General features: G+C 45.7%; 1 protein-coding gene across 1 annotated transcript in view; it reads left to right on the plus strand.

The window, feature by feature from the left end:
• CLOCK (clock circadian regulator) overlaps positions 1-24,477 on the plus strand; it is a 1,177,342-nt gene that overhangs the window by 287,360 nt on the left and 865,505 nt on the right. The window contains exons 4-5 of the mRNA XM_086962635.1: positions 3,396-3,455; positions 18,065-18,213. Coding sequence (XP_086818761.1) covers positions 3,396-3,455; positions 18,065-18,213 — 209 coding nt within the window. The remainder of the gene's footprint in view (positions 1-3,395; positions 3,456-18,064; positions 18,214-24,477) is intronic.

Raw genomic sequence — 24,477 nt, forward strand, 5'->3', positions numbered from 1 at the left:
GATTGCGAACGGATTCCGAATTGCGGACGTATAAAACCATGTCGTCCGCATATATAGCAATATTCCTATAGGCCGCGTCCGAAACTGAAGTGCCGCAGCTGCATGACATTGCCGTATCTGGCATGCCAAAGGCTCCAGAGCTGGTGTAAATAGTAGTGGCGATGATAGACACCCCTGCCTCGTGCCTCTACTAATATCCAGGGTATCCGTTGTAGTGCCATTTACCGGTATTCCAGCAACCGGCTTATGGTATAATAATTGGATCCATCGGAGATAGCTCTGCAGGAACCCCATTCATCTAAGGACAGTAAACATGTATGCCCATTCAACAGAATTGAATGCTTTGGCAGCATCAAGTAGTGCCGCCACAGCAGGCAGCTCAGGGTCTAACTGATGAAGGAGAACAAAAATCCAGCAGAGCCAACAAGCCTTGGCAACAGCATATTAACGAGGTGCACAGGCGTTTAGCCCCAGCGGCTGGATGAGGGATATTGTCCTCAAAATTGCTGGGAAGACAGATCATGTCTATAGGGAGCTGCAGAACCATGTTGCTGGAGCCCAGGATGTGCGTAGGATGACAGGAGTAGCAGTCCGGTCAGCTTCGTTGCAGTGCCTGCAGATGAATAGGAGTGACTCCTTCATTTCAAGGGAGATTTCTTCGGGTGTCCTTGATGTCCACAGGTCTGTTAAAGAACCTGGATGAAGCACAGACTACGAAGAAGACTTGAACAACAGCGAGACCAAGAGCAACAGGAGTCTTCCTTGATGCAGTCTTAAGTTCTATTGGAAGTCCAAAAAATTCCAAGTATCACAGCGATTGAAGAGCGACCTAGTTTTAGGAGTGAGTCTTGTCCCATGACATATCTGAGGACCCACCTACAGGGGAACCCTTAGGTACCCTAAGGAAAGGGTAGGAACGACTTGGGGTCCCTCCCAGAGGAGGGGCTAGACAGAGTGGGGGATACTTCCATGTCCTCTGTCCAGTTTCGCACCAAAGCGGAAAACAATGGTTCCTGAACTGGCTCAAGCTGGAGTATGCAAGGAGGGCAAATGTGCCATTTAAAGCATTCTGGTGGCGCTAGCAAGTGCTCCCACCCCAGCCCAATGCACTAAGGGCCTGATTATGAGTCTGCCAGTCTGAGGACTGCCAGACTGTTAGATTCGTAGTCCAACCGCCCCATTAGGAGCAATATCCTTGGCAGAACTGCTGTGATCGCAACAAGTATATTACAGTTTCCTCTCCTTCAGGGTTTACCTGGAAGTTTTTCCTCGATGTAAATCTTGGAGGATAAGAAACAAAGGGGGGCCCCTCTTTGCCTTACCTGCATGTGGATGCACACAGGTGGGCATGGCATGGACTTTGGAGTCCATGGCGTGCCGGAACCTTGTAGTGTGGTCCCATAGCACTGCCTTTTTCAAAAGCACGGCAGCCTTTTTAAAGAGGCACCGTGATGGGACCACCACGCTGCGCGTCTGCTAGACTACTGTACAGTTGTAATTGGGCAGGCGGTGGTGGCCTTCGGCTGGATCGGTGGCACTGTGGTTTGCACCACCACGCCACCTCTCCACCAAAAAGACGTAATCGGGCCCCAAGTCCTGTCTTGAAGGTGGACTAATTAATTTTTACAAGATATAATGAAACATCAGTCATGAGAGGTGCAAGCATCAACTTACACAGGCTGAAATTGCAGGCCTGTAGTCACGTGCTGCAGCCCACAGGAGACCCCTAGTGTACCTATGCCCCGGCGACCTTAGTACCATATACTAGGGACTTACAAGGGTACACCAGTAGCCAATTTTGGAGGTACCAAAGTACTTACCATGTCAATTCAGGGGAGAAAGCACAGTTACTAGTGTCCTGATTAGCAGGACCCCAGCAGACAAGGTCCAAAATACACTGGCAACAGTGTGTTTTTTGACCCCAGCAGACTAGGTCAAAAACACACTGGCAACAGGCAAAAACTGGAGGTAACCATGCTAGAAGGATCCTCCCTTCCCACACTGTCCCTCGCACTATTGGGTGGGGAAAGAGTAGAATGTAATGTGTTTTCCTGGAGCAGAATTTATTTTTGTTTACAGGTAACTTCACCTTCTTACCAGCTAACTCCAACTTCCCTACCAACCAGCTCTGTAACCGAATCAAGGTTCTTGGATTTCCCATTTGCAGGTGTATGCCCACTAGCACCTCCCAGAGCATTGGTAGTTTGGCTTCATAGAGAGACCCTATCATCAGTAGGTGTGGTCAAGGTCTCAAGTGCTACTATCACCCTGGGATTGAGTCTTGGAATTTTATTCCTATTAGTAAGTACTTTTCCTTCTGGTTCTCTGTACAAGTAATGACAAGCCTCCATTACACTTCTGGGTGTCACCTTCCTTAATCTTTGACACAATTGTTTCCTGAAACATACAATCTCAAAATAACACGCTCTAAATGAGGTCTTATGTTCTGGGTGTTTTCTGATTCCTCAGAAATTGCCTTCTTCTTTGGGTTAACCTATAACTCCTCAGAGTTTCTTCCTAGTATCTCCTTTTTGGGCTTATGATTTAGTATGGATCACAATATGTCCGAATTAGCCTGGAACTTTATTCCCCCTGTGGTCTACTTTGGTTTTTTAGAGCAGGTTTGGTTCCCCGGTCAGGTTTATTGCGTGGCAGAGACTTTACCTTTTTCTTTGTAAGGACTTGCATTATGTAGTGTATAAGTCTTGGATAAGGGGTTATATAAAGCACTGAGAAGTATTGAAAGCATATTCTCCAGTTATGACTGTTTAGCACTGCTGATACCGAATGTTCAACTTGGCTGTTTAAGTTAAAGTAACTATGCACTTTCTCTGTCTTCCTCTCATATTTCTGCCAATGATCTTGCACTGCACTGCTGCAGTGATCTTCGCAGATCAGTTTGCTTTAGAAAATGAACTATAAAGGTATGGGCCTGTCAACCATTACGTACAACTCTTAAGGAGTAAGAAAGTGGGTAGTTACAGAATACCTCATTACATCATCCCATATATTGTTAGTGTAACCCTAACCAAGTATTGAAAGTTCTGAGGGATTACTTTATTGCTTGGTATGACCTAGTCACTGTGGTACCTAATGAGCATTAATACGAAGGTTTGCTTTCTATTGTTTTGGAGATTCCAGGACCTAACGTGGATTGAGTGTTAGAAGTAGATGAAACCTTTTCAAAGATAGGTTTGCTTTAGAGAATTAGCTGTAACTGTATTGGTATATCTTCACACACACTCCGAAAAATAACAAACATTTGCTTTCCTCTTGTTTTGCATTTTCCAGGACTTTGGTCAAAGGCAGTTCAATTGTATCTCTTTTGCCTTGTGTGGTAAATACATGAGTTCAGTTTTCTATTTTGACTCACTTTGTTATCATTTCTGTTGCAGAGATGATGTTAGTGTTTTTGATGGATTTATTGATGAAGATGACAAGGATAAAGCAAAAAGGTAGGCCAATTATATTGTTTGTTTTCAAGTATCAATAGGGAAAATATCAATCTTGCATTCAAAATGCGGGTTGCTTGCTTATTGAAGGCATGTAACATATTTTGCACATTCTCATTGTTACGTTGGAATATTTAGAGATTTATGCATATATGATGGTGGCTTGGACATTCCATATTGGAAATTTCCCTCTACTGCAGACTCACCTCCCCTCAGTTGGAGACATTAATGTAAATTGATACTTGTATAGCGCACTACTCACTCGCAAGGGTCTCAAGGCGCTTGTACGAATACCGCTGTGGAACCCATCCTGGCTTTCCCTGTGAGGCGTCCACTCCTGGGCACCCCCAAGGTGGAGGCCAGGCACCCTTAGCGTTGTGGGTGCCGTTGTGGAGATTAAGCAAGCTATTGCCAAGAGTTGCAGAGTGGAACTCCATGATTGGAATAGGCACCGAGGCGAGAATTATCAGGTCCGTGGAATTTTTTGAGACCAAGACCCGCCGAGGTGGTGGAATTGAACCCTGGTCCCGGGCTAGACCTCTGCATCAGGGTCTGCCGCTCTAATCATTGAGCCACACTTCTCCGTCCCCATTTCCCACATGTACATCCCTCAAGTTTCCATCTCTATGACTTTATTGCGAAACGGAACTATGTGACCAGCAATATTTTGATTTAGGTTGTACAGTATTACATGCATTTTCATGGTAGAGACATATGTAGATGTACTCAAATTGCAACAAAAAATTGCAACATAAGTGAATATAGCATGTTCTTAGTATCATATTCGTTCTTTATAAGACAAGCAACAGAAAGAAGAAATAGTAGCTGATTAAACTGGTAACAAAGTCACGATGTGCTCTATCTCCTTCTCCAGATTTTCACGATTGTTTAACATTTCTCTAACCACAACCAAAATATGTCAGATGTTCTTTAGCAGTCACTGAAACTATTCTGTTGTGTAGATTTATATAGCATGAAATCCCTACAGAATCATGTCCTGGTGTTAAAAGATTTCACTTAAAACTAAGGAGCACACAGGAGAAAGAGTGTAGCAAAAAAAGCTAGGATTTAGGAGCTTTTTTGAATGCCAAATGATTTTGTATCTGATGCAGTGGAAGAGGCAGGGTGTTCCAATGTTTGATCAAAACACAGAAACACCTGCCATTTACCAAGGTGGGGACCAGGAGGCGGTGGGGTCTCTATGGTGAGCTGGCCTCTAGCCACATATGTCAAGGACTAGAAAGTCACCCCAGTAAATGTTAATTTATTCTTCTACAAGTGATTGTCCATCTCAAGCTTATCTAGGGGGACACAAAAAAATTGTGGCTGGATGTCCTCACACACCACCAGGTGCCATGCTTCAACATAGCAAAAAACACAGTTGATGGACAGAATGTAGAACAGTGTCGTGCATTCACCCCAGTACAAGGATCTGGGCCTAAATCCATCTTTTTTTGCACTCCACACCACCCTGGGTTAGACACTGGCTATATGCAAATCAGCTCTGACCCTGTGCCTCATGGGAACAGTCCAGTCCGAACTACCAAGCCATGTCTTTCCCAGACCGGAATCAAGCATCCAAGGACCGGTTTCTGGCTATCAGCCTGGATAGCTTGACTCCAGTGGTGTGGAGAGCCTGGGACTCACGTTTGAGTATACCCAGCACACTCGAGGTGAAAATTGCAAAAAACACAGTTGATGGACAGAATGTAGAACAATGTCATACATTTACCCCAGTACAAGGATCCGGGCCTAAATCCATCGTTTTTTTGCACTCCACATCACCCTGGGTTAGACACTGGCTATATGCAAATCAGCTCTGACCCTGTGACTCATGGGAACAGTCCAGTCCGAACTACCAAGCCATGTCTTTCCCAGACCGGAATCAAGCAATCAAGGACCGGTTTCTGGCTATCAGCCTTCATCAGCCTGGATAGCTTGACTCCAGTGGTGTGGAGAGCCTGGGACTCACGTCTGAGTATACCCAGCACACTCGGGGTGAAAATTGCAAAAAACACAGTTGATGGACAGAATGTAGAACAATGTCATACATTCACCCCAGTACTAGGATATGGGCCTAAATCCATCGTTTTTTTCACTCCACAACATAGGACTCCCCTCGCTCTTCAAAAACAAGGTTCAATGAAGTGCGGGCCTGCACTTAAAAGTAAAGGAGGCAATTCTAGTTATTGAACCTGTGATGCGAATATATAAAGACCAATGTGATACAGCAAAACTGCCTTTCAATTTTAAAAGAGAAAAAGCATCTTAGACCATGAACATGTTACTGCCTCTTGGCTCACAAGAGTCCATGGCATTCTACAGGATGGAACACAGATTCCAATTGTGGCATACAACTCTGTTAGTGCCACTTTTATGTTGGGCTGACCTTTGTTGTCCCGGACATTTCTAGGCCCCTAGAACACACCAAACAAACACACAGTTTAAAACGAGAGCCTAACCAGCTCACATCCCTCTTACCCTGTGATTCATCTATGCCCCATGGAGGAAGGGCTCAGCAAGAGAAAAAAATGTCTTCATTGTGGCCCCATTGTTTCAATGTTTTGCCACTAGTGTGGGCAGGAGTGACCTCTAGTCTTGAAAAGTCAGTCATTTGAGATAGAAAGTAGACTCAAAGAGGGCAATCTGAGGATGCAATAGGAGTGTTGTATGGGAATTAGAGTGGAGGTAAACAGGGTGTTGATCATGGTAGATACAGTGAACCAGACAGAGGAACTTAAGTAAGATGTGTTTGGAGATGGGCAGGCAGTGAAGAGAGTCCACATAAGAAGATAACAGGCAATAGCATAGGAGATTGAAAAAAATATAGACTGCAATATTTTAGATGTGCTGCAGTCTGAACAGAAATTACATTTGGAGAATGAGATAAAGAGAATTGCAGTACTCAAAATGCAACATCATAGTAGTCTGAGCTCCTATCTGTTGTAAGGTAATAAGTAAAAGAAGAAATATTTTCTGCAAGAGATTGTGAAGATTAAAAGAAGAGGTGTAAATCTTGCTCATCTGCTTGATCGGAGATAGGTTATTGTCAAACCGGAATCCTAGGTTATGGACGTCTCTTACTTGAAGTAGAGGAGCCCTAGGTTTGATGACCACCAACAGGTGGACAAGAGTGCAGACTGCTTACCTACTAGCAAGACTTATATTTTGACTGTGTTGACTTTGAGATGATTCTCATTCATCCATGTGATTGCCTTCAAGAGACCGGTTTAAAATTTGAGACTAGAATTTTTAGACGAATTGTCAAGATGGAATACAATTTGGTTATGGCTAGAATAGATTGTTAGTGTCTCAGTGAAAGACTGATTGAGTCAGTAAACAGGCTAGATGTGGATATTAAAAAGAGTGGGGCTGAGCAAAGAGCGTGGGGGAACTCTGTTCCTGATCAGAGATTGAAGAGGAGGAAGGTAGACCACTTGAATGTGAACCTGTAAATATGATCTCATTCAGGTAAGGGCATGATTTCTTATACAAACCAGGTGAAGATGTGTAATTGAGCTAGCATGTAATAATATATCAACAACGATAACCCAGAAAAACTTCAAGGCAGTTTATAGACTGTGGAGTCGGTGGAAGCCATTTGGGAAAAGGGCTAAGATTTTGTTTATTTCAAGGAATGAAGACAGTTACATTGACTTCTTTATCTAGTATTTTGATTTAGACTAAAAGCAGAGAAGGGCCTACATTTGTTTATTATATCAGGAGCCTCAGTGGGTTATCTAAACAGGTACAGTAATAGCCAGTTTCCCGCTAGATGGGTCACTGCAAAGATTGAGTGATAGTGGTAGTCAAGACAATTTAAAGAGATATTGTGACCAAACATAGAATTTGAGCATGGTATGGGTAAAGGGAATTCTGATTTTTTGGAAATAATGTGTTTGCAAGTAATTGTTTTCTAGTAGTTCAGACATAATGAGAGTTTTGGAAAATATCCAGGTTAGCCAAGGGAAGGCTGGAATGCTGGAAATGTATTGGGTAGTGTACAAAATATTTTCCATCCATGTGTAGTTTCTCCAGTATGGTGCGGAAATCTTGGAGGTTCTCATTAATCTGGATCGCCATTTAGTCTTTGCTAAGGTAGGTTTCCAGTATAGACAGTCTTTTCCAAACCGAGAAGGATTCAGACCTATGGTCTACTAAGCCACTGAATAGGAATGGTGGAGGACTAAGCAGTAAATACATGTTTTTCTGCATTGTATCTTATATAGAGCCACATACATTTCAAATATTAATGTCAGTCTAGTGATGATCAGCAGTTAATAGTAACATATGATCCTTGTTTATGCCTGCCAGGTATTCTTAAAGAGATTTCTGGTAGGTGTGTATGCATTTGTGAGTCCGGACAAATCTGCACTCATAAACTGTACTTAAGGGGTGGAAACTGACCTCTCAAAGGTGTGGTTTGTCGTCTAAACATGCGAACACCAAGTCTGTGGCCATTCCCAAGCTTCTCACACATCCTCTCCTTCCCCCCTAGAAAGGGTTGTAAATTTACTTCAACGGGTGAATTAATTCCCTTTCCAATATGGGAATGGGAAAGGTTCACCCTGCCCCTTAAATGCTTGGGGGCTGTAGGGAACGGCTTTCTCTACTGCGAAGAATTTGCCCATGAAGAAAAAAGTGTACATTTACTCAATGTCTCTATTCACATTGAATATAACGTCCTACAAAAATGCCACTGTTCTTACTCAAGCCGCTAACAAGGACTCTAAAAACCCACACCATTACCTCACGCAGCGCCTCTCAGGACTTTACTACCCCCACCACCCATTCCGCTCCTGAAGATCAGCGACCCCCTCCTTCACCCAGACCTGAGGAAAGAAGCATCACCAACTCTCCTTCCTGAGCACGCATTGCAGTGACACCCTCATCTACGTCACGCAGCGCCTCTCAGTGACCCCCTTCCTTCACACAGATCCGATGAAAGAAGCATCACCAACCCTCCCTCCTTATCACACACTGCACTGACACCCTCATCTACCTCACGTAGGGCATCATGGGACCTTACTACTACCCCCACTTCCCCTTCTTCTCCTGAAGAAAATCGATCCCTTCCCTCACCCAGAACCGATGAAAGAAGCATCAACAACTCTCCTTCCTTAGCACGCATTGCACTAACGCCCTCATCTAGAACTACCATGAGAACCAACAACAAAACGACTCCCTCAACACTCAACATCCTGTCTCCCCCGCCACATCAGCAGATTGAACAAGACTCACTCAAAACCCAGTCATACCGCACCTCCAGGAACCTACAAAACGTTATCCTAGAAATCAGAACCATTCTACAACTTGCTGAAAAATCTCTTGTTAAACTTAAGCATCTTCAAAACTCTCTAGAGACAGACGACAACGTGGCAAAAACTATCCCCCTGCCTCTAACCAATCGACACTTGCGCACACGCAAGCTCTCCAACTACATAACGGACCAGGAAATACAAACACTGCTACTGCTATACGAAACTCCTTCCTGCTCTATCATAGACAAAGAGGAATAAACCGGAATAATCTTCACTCTATAACCCCGAACCACGATAATCAGGAGCCTACTTTAAAGGATTCCTCAAACCAGATCTCTTGCCTTCTACTAAACAGCTGTTCAGCCCCTGACATTGCCGACCTTGTCCTTAACATGAAAATGGATATAATCATCCTCACAGAAACTTAACTCAAGGAATCATCCTCACCATGCCTAGACCTTCTTGTCCCTCCAGACTACAGCATCATTAGATTAGACAGACCACACAAAATAGGCGGAGGCTTAGCCTGCATACATCATCATCATTGTTCTTACATCACTCTTCCCCTCATTCCAATGACATAATCCTTGGCGATTTCAATCTCCACAAGGAGAACACACTTGACAAGCAGGTTAAGACCCTCAAAACCTTCCTTGCAGACCATTCCCTGATCCAAGCTATCTCAAAGCCTATTCACACAAATGGTGCTACTCTTGACTGGTTCATTTCTAAACAAAATACAATTGAATCGATCTCGATTACCCCCTGTGACTGGTCAGACCATCACATGATCACCTTCCAAATCCCATCCGCTAACAAGAAAACTTTCTCACAACAAATCAAGCCGAAACAATGGATAGAGATACAAAGAACATCAACTGGAACATCCTTGCCTCCCAATGAGAGAAGGCTCTTACCCCCAACAATAACATGGCAGATGTCGATGCCTTTACTGCTCACTATAACTCCACGATGACCAAAGTTTTCGACCAAGCCACTCCGCGAAAACTCAAAAGAATTCTGGACAAAGATAAAAACCCATGGTTCAGCGAAGCCTTGAATGATGAGAGACACAAACTCAGAACAACGGAACGGAAATGGAGGCAATATCCTTCCCCCCTCCATCTTAAATTACACCGGAAAGCCAAAAAATCAAACAATAACATTATTCTACAATCAAAAAAAGACTTCTTCAAATCAGAACTAGAGAATGCCAGAAATAGACCAAAAAAACTCTTCGAAATTCTGAAACAACAATCAAACAAATTGGCCAAATCCTCACTCTTACCATTGACTTCACAGCTAAGTAGTGAAGAATTTTCCTCATTCTTCCCAGCAAAAACAAATGAACTCCAACTCAAACTTAGTACAGCGGCAATCAACTTAGCCACTCCAAAGATCATTCAAGCCACTAACCTTGTACAACATAAGCTAACTCTGCCCATAAATAACTCTCACTGGTCTACTTTCAAACTTTACGATCTCAATGACATCACCAAAATTCTAGCGACTACCAAACTAAACAACCACTTCAATAACCCTGTCCCAGCAAATTGCCTTCTCCACATCTATCATATCATCTCCCCTCTCTGAACCAAAATCATTAATGCCTCGCTAACTCAAGGTCACATCCCAGACTGCCTAAAAACTGACCAAGTCACCCCTATCCTAAAAAACAACAGCAAATACCTCCGACCCCAACAACTTCTGACCAATAACCAACATTCCCATCCTAGCAAAGGTCTTGGAAAAATGTGTTCAGCAACAACTGAATCAACACGTCACAAACTTCAATTTATTGAACATCCACCAATCGGATTTCAGACCTGGCTATAGCACAGAAACAGCCATCCTACATATAATAGACAACGCCTTCTTAGCTCTTGACCGCAATGAAATGAAAGCTGCCCACTAGTCCTGCTCAACCTCTAATCAGCCTTCTATACAGTCAATCACGACAAACTTGTAAGAAGACTAGAAAACAGGATGGGCTTATCTGACACAGTCCTTCTATGGTTCTAATCCTTTCTGGAAAACAGAACGCAATTGTTCATGACTGACAAGATTCTTTCTCTCTCCTCACCTAACCTACTAGGAGTACCACAAGGCTCTACTCTATCCCCCACACTATTCAACTTATATGTCGAACCACTTACCGATCTACTACAGCAGGCGAAGATCTCCTACCACATGTACGCGGACAACACTCAACTTTACATTAAGATCACCTCCATTGAACAGATACAGACAATTCCCAGGAAATAAAGGAATGGACCAAAATGATCACTGCTCTGAACTGCAAGCCAACATTGGTGGACTCCACAATATCTCTTGGAATCACACTGGATAAGAACCTTAACATGCAAGCTCACATCAACTTGATGGCTAAAAATGCCCGCTTTCACCTCAGCTATATATAAATTAAGCAATTCATCGAGAACCCGGACCTCAAAACTGCAGTTCAGTCCTTAGTCATATCGAGGCTGGAGTACGGATGTTCTACCCTCTCAGGGCTTCCCAAAATCTCTACCGCCCCTCTAAAAGCCTGTCTTAATGCCGCAGCAAGACTCATAACAGGATCCAGGAAATTTGCACACATATTCCCACACGTGAAGGCACTCAAATGGATACCTTATGAAGCTCGTTTTCATTTAAAGATGGCTTGCATCACTCACAAGGCATTATACCACAACACCCCCCACTACCTAGCCCAGAAACGTACTCTATCTGGAGGAAACAGATATTCTAGGAGCGCAGATAATGTTCTCCTGAAACGCTCGCGGTTCAACAAGACTAAAACCTCCAACAGAGCATTTTCTGGAGCGGAGCCATAAATTTGGAACTTGCTTCCGCCATCCATCAGAAAAATCTCCTCGACACCTCTCTTCAAAAAGGAAGCAAAATCATTCTTGATGAGCAAATTCCTCCCTTAAAATCCGCACAAACACCACACCAGCTTACATCCTCAAACTTGCCTATACTTTCTGTCCACTGATATTTCGAAGCTAAGACGTGCACAATCTCAAATTGTTTCTTATTGCTTAGAACAATTCTTTACTCTGCTTTTGTCCCCCGAACTCTGTTATGCTATGTTGTTACTTTGTATGCGTTGTTTTTGTATGCCATGTTTTTACTAAATGTGCTATTCATACCTTGCTCACTGTGTAAAGCGCTGTGTTACCCTACCTTGGGTCTGGTTCGCGCTATAGAAAATTCTAACAATAAATAAAATAAATAAATAAATTGCCTGTGTGTCAGCTTCTTCGCTCTAGAGAACTCTGCAAAGTGGGTATACTATCTACATGTAGACAAAACTCTATGGATGCAAGTTTGCTGCCTTTTTTGTAAATGGGCCCATTATCTTTTAAAGCTATAACCATGGCATTTATTTTATTTTTCTATGACTTGTTGCTGCCCATCCACCTCATCTCCTGATCAGGTAACTACTCCACCAGGGTCCAGTTAGTCAGATTTGTATTGTATTTTCTGTATGATGGAGACGCCCCAGGGTTCTGCTTTTCTCAACATTATTTTTACTAAAGCGTATTTTGACTTTAGTTTTTATGCTGGAGATGTTTCTTCTTTATCAGAACTTCTGCCAGAGAAATCAATTTTGGTATGGAATTGGACAAAGAAATGAAAACACAAAATCGCTCTTTAAAGAGTACAAGCTGCCTTCTGAGAAGAAGATAGCAGAAGACCATCATTAAGAGTGTGTCACTTGTTTATTTCCAGACCATATCAGCACCAACAGATCTTTCAGTGGGTTCCTCATGGACCTAGGAAGGGAAAAACTATGTGGCTGGGTTTCTTTGAATCCTAGCAGGAACATACTGCTAGATCTACGAAGAATTCCAGATACTTGTAAATTAAAGCTTTAGATGTAACAAACCTTCTGCAGCTGTTACTAAACCTCCCAGTTAGACATCTGGTAAGAGCAGTGTGATTACTTCCACTTCAACATTGAGACCTACTCCATCATATCTGACGCAATTGGCTTCAGTACTGTTTCAGGTGTAGTTATGTCCTCTAAATATATGATGCCCTAAATTCTTCAAAGCCTGTACGCCTGATGTCCATGATTCTGATGTTGATACTTCTGCTGATGGAATCTTCAGTGTTGCTTCGACTTAAGGGAACCCCCCAAATTACGTGCTCATAAGTGAGTGATGTTTGTATCAATGTCATGGTAATAAAAATGATTGCACTTACAACAATTATATCGGTAATAACTAACAAACATTCAATGAGACAAAATAGGCTAAAAAGAAAAGTCACTGTGCACAAAAAGAAGAAAATCTGGAGCTGTGGAAATTTATAGCAAAACAAAGTTTCACATATTCTGTTCCGCTTCTGGGTACAGATCATCCACCTCAAACATAATTGTCTGAGAAGTACATAAATGCTGTAAGCATGATTCTAGCAAAAAATAATGCTGGCAGACAAAAGGTATAGAGGAGCCTTCTATCCCAGATGTACTGTGTCTAAGAGGAACATCACTTCTTCAATCCGAATTCCAAAAAGGAGGATTAGAGACTGACCAGTATGATCTCTCTCAGGTGGCTGAAAAGGGGGAGCAGATGGATAGCAGTCCTTACTGTGACCTCCTATACAGAGGAGGCGAGTGAAGATACTGAAAAACTCATATCGGGCAAAAAGGAGCATTTTCTGTAGAGATGAGAGCAGCAGAAGTGCTCCTCTTACCCCCCCCCCTCTATGCTTGGTGATTTGCATGTTCACCTCTAGTGATGTTCTTGTGGTTATCCAGGGGAGTGGAATTGTAAAGTGGGTGGTGTACCTTTGGGTGATAGGAAAGTTCAAGCACTGTGGTAGAGTGGGCTGTCACTGTGGCATCAGAGTCTTGTTGAAGATAGTAGATTAACCCTTTCGATGCTCATGACGAGCTCAGCTCGTCATGATGCACAGTTGAGCTGTGCTGATGACGAGCTGAGCTCGTCATGAATAATGAATATCAACGATCTCCAGCACAGGAGGGGAAAACACCTAGCAGCCAAGGTGTTAAGGGAATATACTGGCCCTCTGTCAGCATATTGGAGCACCAGAGCATCAATGAGAAATGTGATGGGGAAAGAGCAGATCAGAGCCCCATTGCACCTCATAGCATAGTTTTTAAAGAAACACAAAAGAAGGAAGAGAGTACTGTTAGGAGCTTCCCCAGAGAATAACTCATGTATTGATCTCTACCTAGTGCCTGGCACTATTAAGAGTACAATCTGCTATATAAGACAACTCCCTTTCAGGAGAACTTGAACAGATAGGGACACCACTACCCAGGTTTGCCCGAATGTAGCGGCCAAGTGACTTCTGGTAATGGCAGGACCTTTATCTACATTACAATGAGACAACATTAAAAAATGAAGGAATCTGCAGCAATGAAACAGAATGTTGGGCCGAGTGGGACGGCTACAAATACAACAGTTGCTCACCACTCACAGATAGCTCACAAATGTTATAGACTTGATTACATTTGATGCTATTCTGGCAGCTGCTACATCAACCAAAGTCATACTGAAGTATAAGATCAACATGGTGTCTGTCAACTTGGGCCTGTTACAAGATGACCAAGGAAAAATAGCTGAGTCAACAGAGACCAGACTAACAGAATTGAAACCAATGACTTAGATACTCCAGAAGCAAGTGAAGGATCTTACTGGATGTGTTGTATTTATTGATTACTGGTCGAAGGACTCTGATACCACACCAGGCTGAAATAAAATTAGGATATTGGGCCTCCAGAGGAATTTGAGGGGAACTTATGGTGTCCTTTTTGAGGAATGGTTGAAGGCAACTGTGACTCCAGAGGTTTCGTCCCAGTTCTATGCATTAGAAAGGTCCACAGATTGCCAACGTGGTCCCCACCCTGGCCAGCTGTGGTCCCAACCCTGGCCAGCTGTGGTCTGTTTAAAAGATTTACTTGCCACATAAATCACGAGAAAAAGGGTGTTTCGTTGTTGCAAATAGGAAAGTAAGGATATTTACAGATTTCACTTCTACTGTCCAGCTGAAATGTGCCTGCTTTGTCGATGCAAAACATAGACATTGTGGGACAGGGCTCAACAATATGCCACTAAAACTGGCTAATATATGAAGACAGAAAGCCCTCATATGCAACGGAGGTAGACCTAAGGGAACAATAGAAATAGTTTCTGACGCTCAACACATGAGCACGTTCAGCGGGACAAAGAAGAGACGGGGGCTGTGGCAGACGGACTGAAAGACGACTTGAGGAAGGATGACACCATGGAGACAGCAAAAAAACAAACTCAGACCAGTGCACCACAATGAGAAAAAGCACAAAATCGCCAGACTAATCCAGAGAACTTCAAATGAATTACAAGGTGCATGATGGACATACTTGGAGCATTGAGAAGTACACGAAGAAAGCACAGATTGGAAAAGGTAAAACTGTTGTGGAACTTGAGTGCGTTGGGATGGCATGATCTCAAGATGGCTATTTCGAAATCTCCGCTTTTTTATTAATCTTGCAAGACATCAGGATGTGGGGTGCGTCATAAAGCCTGGCTGAACTGATTTGTAAAAAGACAGGATGGTAAGGTTGTCATTAAAAAGTTTGGCTTGAACACTAGCCTGCATTAAAACATTAAGAAAAGATTTCACCAGTCATAAAAAGCACATAGCAAAAAATGATTGCTTTCAATACACAATTCATCTATGAGCTGAAGAATTTATTATGTGGTTATTCAGTGTACCTTTGAAATTCAAAGTGGTCTCTCGTGCTTTGTAAAAAGCACTCCAAATAAGAAAGAATGATACTGTAAATAACTGTTAGAAATGGCCCTTTTTGCAGGGTATTCCCCAAACTTTTTGCTTCTTCCTCCTATTTTTTCCTGACCTGTTTGTTTTGGTGTTAGGACTCTGGACACTTTACCACTGCTAATCAGTGGTAAAGTACATATGCTCTCTGTGTAAGTTGTGTTATGGATTGATGTTTCCATGATTGGGTATTTGATTTACTTGTTAGTCCCTTGTAAAGTGCACTGAGTGTGCCAGGGCCTGTAAGACAAATGCTACTAGTTTGCCTGAAGCACTGATGGTGCCACCCACGTGAGTAGCCCTAAAAAGGTAAACTCAGACCTGCCATTTCAGAGTCTGCGCACAGTTTGTAACTGCCATGTCGACTTGGCCAGTGCACACACTTGCCAGTCCCTAAACCTTTCTTTTTCTACATGTTAGTCACCCCTAAGGTAGGCCCAAAGTACCCCTGTGGGCAGGGTGCAGTGTATGTGAAAGGTGGGACATGCCCTGGTGTGCGTGGCATGCCCTGATAGTGAATTACAGCCTATTTCGTTTTTCACTATTGCAAGGCTACCTGTTCTCCATTGGACAGAATGGGAAGTTTGTTTATAACTTCTTATAAACATAACTGGCCCTGAGAAGTAGGTAGGAAAATAAAATTTAGTATGCCTGAACTCAGAATCTAAATATGCATCTTTTAGTGAAGGTGATTATGTACATTCTGTGTTTTTAAAATACCACTTTTAGAAAGTAGGTATTTTCTTTCTCAGTCATCCCGTGTGCCTCTGCTGGAATGTGGATTGCCTGTCCAGGTTTTGCATGACAGGAGCCTGGGTAGCAGGACTGGGTCCAGATAGTCTAGGTGGGTCAGGAAAGGGAATAAAAATGGGCTGGGAAGGGGGAGGAGATTTCCTTGCACCTCAAAGGGCCTGGTCTGCCTCTGACAATGCCCTCTCCCCCTCCTGCCAAGAAATCACACAGGAAGGCAGAACTGGTTCTGGCCGGGCCAGACATTCTCTGCCTAAGAGATCAAAGAAGTTTGGAATATAAATATTGGGGCCCAGACCCCTGACCTTTAGAACTCTTTTGGATCAAGAAGTCTGCCAAGAAGAAGAGCTGAGGAAGCTGTGAGGAGGAACTACCACTTTGCTGTGTGCTCTGCTGTTTTGGCCTGCAGTGGCTGCCTCTGTCTTGGGCAGTGGAAGGACTGGACAGAACTTTCTGCAATCTACTTTTGGGAGTTTCTCCAAGGGCTTGAGGTGGAGCTTGTCCCATGTTCAAGAGGTCTCAGGAACAGCAAATACTTCAAGCTCTTCTGCCCTCAGCACTGGGGACAGCAGAGGGCACAGCCGCAACACGACCCTGGTCCCACCGACGACGCCTGCTGACGCCTCCACTGAACCACTGCTTGCACCGCGACCTGTGGGCACCGCCTCACTTCACGACGATGCCTTGGCCTCCCCGACGCCGACGCTCTATGCCGAAATCGACGCCTCTGCTTGCACCATGGTTCGAGGGCATCTCTCGTAAAGTTACACGATGCACTGCCCTCATCCCACACCTCAGCCTTGGCCTACCGACGCCGGTGCCATTGATTCCAGTTTGTCAGCCAACAACAGCGCTTCAGCAACGACGACGATGCTTGCACTGTGACCTGCCAGCACCGTGACGAGCACCATCTTCATCTCGCACCGCGACCCTGATCTCACCAACGACTCCATCCGATGCCGCCACTGAGCCGCTGCTCGCTCCTGAACTGAGGGCACCACACGCCGCACCGCTGCTCTTCGCACTGCAGCACACGACGCCTGACTCCAACAGAGAGGAGATGTGACTTTGAGGGCACCGACCTCCGGAACCGACGCCTGCGGATGCCATGTATTCGGAAGCTCAACGAGAGGTCATCAACGCCCTGCATTTTTAAAAGGTACTATTTGCGGGTCTCCCCGACACTGTAGCTGGCCCGCGACGCCGTGGTCAGCCAGAACTGTTTGGATTTGTTTGATCACGACGCCATGATATCCCAGGACGGAGCTATCGATATCAAGGAACTATTTTTAAAGCATATGTTGATAAAAGAAGAGTTAGAAGTACTGTATTGTACATTTCTCTCGTTTTTGGCCTTTTCTTAAGTATATAAAAATATTGGATATTTTTCTAAACTGGTTTGGTGTCCTTTTGAAGTGCTTACACTGTATTACTGTGCTAATGCTTTAAACACTGCCTCTAAGATAAGCCTGACTGCTCGTGCCAAGCTACCAAGGGTGTGAGCAGGGATTATTTTAGGAGTGTAACTCCCTTATCCTGACTAGAGTGGTGGTTTCTGCCTGGCTATGGTTCCTGCTATAGCCTATCAAAAATCCTGTTTCTAACAAAAACATGAGGTGAGAGAGAAGGCTTATTCTATGTATTGTTTTAAAGAATTGGCCACAATATAATCACAAGCACATCACTGTATTTTTGAAATTGTGAATTATGTGAATGGTTTATTTCCAATTATTTTACAACAGGCCTGTACAATATTATAGAAATAAATCATGAATACTATTTCTCTCTATCGTACGTCCTCTTCAGAGTCTCTAGAAATAAATCTGAGAAAAAACGAAGAGACCAGTTTAATATTCTCATCAAAGAGCTGGGATCCATGCTTCCAGGAAATGCTCGAAAAATGGACAAATCTACTGTGTTGCAGAAGAGTATTGATTTCCTACGAAAGCACAGAGGTATGTTGGCCGTCGTTAATATCGCCTAACATTATCCAGATATAAACTAAATTTCAAAGCTGTTCATGAATTTCTTCAAACAGTAACAAGAGGGTACATTTTTCAAATGAATAACACCGACACTGCCTATGTAGGTTTATCTTGTGTCACATTATGATTGAGTGTGAATGAGTCTGAGTACTGAATCCAGTGGCATTACTTTTGAATGCCCCTAATTTGGCATAGCACAAGATGGAGAATGAAGACAGCTTCCCCAAACAATGAAAGTGTTTTGCCTTCACTTCTGTCACTCAAGTGTGAATATCCAGGCACTGAAATGGGGAGGATAGGCACAGGGCCAAATTTAGAAATTAGATGATGACTTTTGTTATCAATTGGTTGCCAATTACTTTTTCCTCAGCACTGCTAACTGATTGATGGTAGGATTGAGAGATGGGACTGTAGTTTCTGTTGTTCATGGATTAGATCGCTTCAAAGTCGGCATGTCTCTTCGTCTGTTCCTGGTTACTGCTTCAGAGAGGCTGATGGCAACCAGCTACAGAAATCTCACACATCATTGTTCAAATCTTGTTGATCTTACAATTTGGAGAACACCACAGTGCTACCTGCTGTGAGACGCATCATTTTATTATGGGAACGTGGCTTGGAAGGAGGAGCTCCGTCTCTATGCTTTGCACGGTGGTTAATGCTTTGAAGACGAACAGGTGTTCCAAGACCCGCTGCACCAGAATAAAGACCTTATTCCATTGTTAGAAGATGTGCACATATAGCCTCTGAGGTTTGTGTCCTGACAGACTTTCTCATCTAGAGGTTTTTTTCTTCTACAAACTTTCCTCACTGCCGGCGTGCACAAGCCTTCAAAATGGCAGCTGGCTACCCGCAGTTCGGACCTGAACATGAAATGAAGCTTGGTACACTACTCTAAATATCCACGCAAGTGCCTCCAGTCTATAAGCCTAGCAGCAGCTGACATTTTCCCCATAGCACCCATAGCAGCGCTCCGCTGATATTAGTGTTTTACTTTACTGATGCCACTCTGCCTGACTCTAATATGACGGCCTTGGAGTCTTTAAACTTCTAAAGTCTTCTTTAAGCTTTTAAAGCCTTACAACAGACTAATATTAATCTGAGAATCTCCTTTTACCTGATCTCTTTTGTATATTGAGTCCTTGCCCCGCATCTTGTTAATTGATTTTGGACCCCTTTCTGGCATGCTAATTGGATGTTACATCATCTGTTAAAAATGATTATATAAAGAAAGATCTAATACTTGACCACAATTTAGATTTGATCTGTCCTACTGAGACCTGACTAAACGACTACTTTGGATCTGTCGTAAGGGACGTAGGACCTATTTATTTTTTATTTATTTTTGACATTTGTAAAGCGCACAACTGCCCTCGGGCCTCTCGGCTATTGATTAAACAACCAGGTCTTTATCATCTTTCTGAAACCAAGTAATGACTGAAATGACCTGATCTCAAACGGAAGGGAATTCCAAAGTCTAGTCACAGTAACAACAAAACGCCTGTCGCCCCATGAAACAGTTCTTGTCCATGGCACGGAGCGGTGGAAAGCATTGGATGATCGCAGCAGACGGTTGGGAATGTAAGTGGCCAAATGGTTTATTAGAAACTGGGCACCTGTTTTGCGGGAGGCTTTATACACGATACATAGGGCCTTGAACTTTATACGGTTCCTTACTGGCAACCAGTGATAGCCTTTGATAATGTGTGAAATTGGTTTGAACTTGGGGGTTCCTGACAGCACCCTTGCAGCCGCATTCTGAACTGTTGCAATTTTTGTATAATCCTACTTTGTGCATTGGAAAACAGACCATTGCAATAGTCCAAAGATGACTTCACCAAGGTGCTGACCAGTGTTTTACCCAAATTCAAAGGGAGATATGGTAAGATCTTTTTGATCATGCGAAGTTTATAAAAGGCTGCTGAGGCCACCAGATTGGCATGTGGTGCAATGCTCAGTCTATCATCAAATATGATACCTAGATTCCTGACCTTAGTGACTGGTTTGGGGGGAGGACCCAAAACAGGTGGCCAAAACGTGCTAGACCAAGTGGGAGACAACTTACCAAAGATGATAACCTCCGTTTTATCGGAGTTCAATTTTAGCCAATTGCTGGCCATCCAGCTGCTGATGGCCAGCATGCCCTTTTGAAAGTTAGCTGCTATTTTCTCTCCGTTGATGTTAATGGCAAGCACTAACTGGGTGTCATCAGCATGGGATGTAAGGCTCATCCCATTGGCCTTGATGACTCTGGCTAAGTCCGACACATAAATGTTAAAAAGTGTCGCGCTTAGGGATGAGCCCTGCGGAACTCCACATGGGAGTGTTAATCGGGCTTATTTGAAGGGGCCCAGAGTCACTGCCTGAGTTCGATTCGACAGAAAGGATAAAAGTAGTCCTTTGGCTTTGTCCTGGATTCCCATGGTAGTGACACGGTCGATCAAAATGGTATGAACGACTGTGTCCAATACTGCTGAGAGATCCAACAATATGAGCACTGCTGTGCCACCCTGATCCAAGATAGTTCCTATTTCTTCAGAGGCCTTGATTAATGCTGTTTCAGTGCCATGTGCTTTATGGAAACCAAATTGGGTATCATCTAGCAAGTGGTGATCTTCAATGAATTTGGAAAGTTGTTGATTCATCAACTTTTCCACCACTTTAGCCGGAAATGGTAGACTGGCTATAGGTCTATAATTCTTTGTGTCCTCTACATCTGAGTAAGATTTTTTTAGCAGTGGCTTGAGTATAGTTTTCTTCCAGGAGATGGGGTATATCCCTGAACTGAACATTACATTGCAGATGTTTGCTAAAACGGAAGCTATCTGGTCCATAGCTGATCTTAACTCTTTCGATGCTTGTGACAAGGTCAACTCGTCATGGGTGTTACCTGCGCTGTGCGTTTGACAAGTTGACCTTGTCACATAACATGGGATTTTAAAAATTGCAGCGCAGCACGGGAATGTTCTATAGGAAGGATGAGGTTAAAACAGATGGACCGCTCAGCTCTCCTTAGGGCTTGGTCGCTCCACCCTCTGCTGCCGCTCCTGCCTGCCTTGCCTTGCCACCTCCTGCCTGCAGTTTCCATCGAGCGCCCCCCGCAGCTCCTGGGATCCCCACTGCCCGCAGACCCTTGGATTTCCCGCCGCTGCCTACCTGCGGCCCCGCCCCCCTGCGACTCCATTCGACGCCCGCTCCTGCCACCCAGCTGCTCCTCCCTCCCTGCTCCTTACTTATGACGCCCCCTGAGCGACCGCGCAGCTGACGCGCGCAGCGGGAGCACCGATTGAGCGCCGAAGGTGCGCCAAAGGTAAACCCGTCCGCGCCTGGACCGCGCCCAGCGCCAGACCCCTTGGCCCCCACAGAGGCCACCCCACCCGCCGGACTTATGACGCATCCGAAATCAACGCACTCAACACCGGTCGGATCCCCGGCTGCTACCGAGCCACACCGAGACGCACCCATGGACCCTTCAGCTGCCATTCCTGCAACTTCTCCTGCATCCGGACCTGCACAGCACCCGCCAAGCCGAACATCAACAGCAACCACCTGAAGTGCATCCTACTCAACACTCGCTTCGTCCACAGACACGCCATCCAACTCTGGAACCTGATCGACACAACATCACCAGACGTCGCCTTTCTCACGGAAACCTGGATGAACGCCTCCTCAGCGCCCGACATCGCCATCGCCATCGCCATCCCGGACGGATACAAGATCACCCGGAGGGACCGAGTCAATCAGACTGGAGGAGGCATCACCATCGTCCACAAGAACACCATCCGCATCACGACCAACACCGACGACAACCTCTTAACCGCCGAACACCTGCACTTCAGATCCACACCGACCCCAAGACCACCCTCAGAGGCACCCTCATCTACAGACCCCCAGGACCCCGCACACAATTCAGCGAAGACATTGCCGACTTCATCAGCCCGCTCGCCCTCCCCTCCGCTGACTACATCCTCCTCGGGGACCTCAACTTCCACCTGGAGAACAACAATGACCGCATCACCACCACCCTGCTGGACAACCTCGCCAACCTCGGACTCAAGCAACTGGTAACCAGCCCCACCCACTACGCCGGCCACACTCTTGACCCAGTCTTCTCCTCCAGCAAGTACATCACCTTCAGCCACGCCACCGGACTCCACTGGACGGACCACAGCTGCGTCCACTTCAGCTTCAGAAAGAACACAATCCACCACCACCAGCAACAGGTTGCACGCAGAAGCTGGAACAAGATCACAGCCGACCAGCTCGCCGCATCCCTGAGCCAGGACCCTCCCGCCAGCTCAGCGAACCCCAACCATGCCGCCAACAACCTCACGAAGTGGATCAGCAACTGCGCAGACGACCTCGCCCCTCTCAGGACCCCGCCCAGCAGAACCGGCTGTAAGAAAGCACCCTGGTTTACCGACGTACTCAAGAGCTCCTAAAAGAACTGCCGAGCCCTAGAGAGAGCCTGGCGCAGAGACCCGACACCAGACAACATGACCACCCTCACGCTCACCACTCGAAAACACCACCAACTGATCCACACCACCAAGAAAACAGAATTCAAGGAACGGCTGGACAACAACGCCCACAACAGCAAGGAACTCTTCAACATCGTCAAAGAGCTCTCCAACCCCAGCGCCGGAAACAACGACATCACCCCATCACAAGACCTCTGCAACTCCCTCGCCTTGTACTTCCACAACAAGATCGCAGACATACACAACAGCTTCAGCACACAGCCGACGCACCGTACGAGCGCACCAGCGCCCCCCACCACCACCCTCTGAGCCTGGACCCCGACCAACACCGAAGAAACCATACACACGATGAACTCCATCCACTCTGTATCTCCAACCGACCCCTGCCCCCACCACGTCTTCAACAAGGCAGACTCTGTCATTGCTCCCCATCTGCGAGACATCATCAACGCCTCCTTCGACACCGCAACCTTCCCGTACAGCTGGAAGCACGCCGAACTCCGCGCCCTCCTGAAGAAACCTTCAGCCGACCCCACAACCTCAAAAACTACCGCCTCATCTCGCTCCTCCCGTTTCGCTTCGAGAAGACCGTCAACAGACAGCTGGCCGCCTTCCTCAAAACGAATGGCTCCCTCGACCTCTCGCAGTCCGGTTTCCGAGCCAACTACAGCACCGAGACCGCCCTCATCGCAGCCACCGACGACATCAGATCCCTGCTCGACAACGGGGAAACAGCGGCCCTCATTCTCCTGGACTTCTCCGCGGCGTGGGACACTGTCTGCCACCGCACCCTAGTGCAGCGCCTCAGCAACGTTGGAATCCAAGAGAAGGCACTGGAGTGGATCATCTCCTTCCTCGCCGGAAGGACACGGAGAGTCCGCCTCCCCCCGTTCAGATCCGAGGCCACCCAAGTCATCTGCGGCGTACCACAGGGATCATCGCTCAGCCCCACCCTCTTCAACGTCTACATGAGCCCCCTCGCAGCCATCGCACGCCAACACAACCTCAACATCATCTCCTACGCCGATGACACCCAGCTGATCCTCTCCCTCACCAACGACCCCACCACCGCCAAGGCCAACCTACACGAACGGATGAAAGACGTAGCCGAGTGGATGATGAACAGCCGCCTGAAACTGAACTCAGATAAGACTGAAGTCCTCATCCTGGGATCGTCGCCCTCCGCCTGGGACGACTCCTGGTGGCCCCCTGCCCTGGGCAACGCACCCAAACCGACGGGCCAAGCACGCAACCTGGGCTTCATCCTGGACTCCTCCCTCTCCATGACCAGACAAGTCAACGCCGTCTCCTCGTCATGCTTCAACATCCTACGCATGCTACGGAAGATCTTCCGGTGGATCCCCACCGAAACCAGGTAGACGGTCACCCAGGCCCTCGTCACCAGCCGATTGGACTACGGCAACTCCTTCTACGCCGGAACCACAGCAAAACTCCAGAAAAGACTCCAACGGATTCAGAACACCTCAGCTCGACTCATCCTGGACATCCCCCGACACAGCCACATCTCCGCACACCTAAGAAACCTGCACTGGCTCCCCGTCAACAAGAGGATCACGTTCCGACTCCTCACCCACGCACACAAAGCCCTCCACAACCAATGCCCAAGATACCTCAACGACCGCCTCAACTTCTACACGCTCACATGCCAGCTCCAATCGACCAATCACGCCCTCGCCGCCGTCCCCCGCATCCGAAGAGCCACAACGGGAGGTAGATCCTTTTCCTACCTGGCCGC

Source organism: Lissotriton vulgaris, chromosome 3_1, assembly GCF_964263255.1.
Source record: "Lissotriton vulgaris chromosome 3_1, aLisVul1.2, whole genome shotgun sequence".
Classification (NCBI taxonomy): Eukaryota; Metazoa; Chordata; class Amphibia; order Caudata; family Salamandridae; genus Lissotriton; species Lissotriton vulgaris.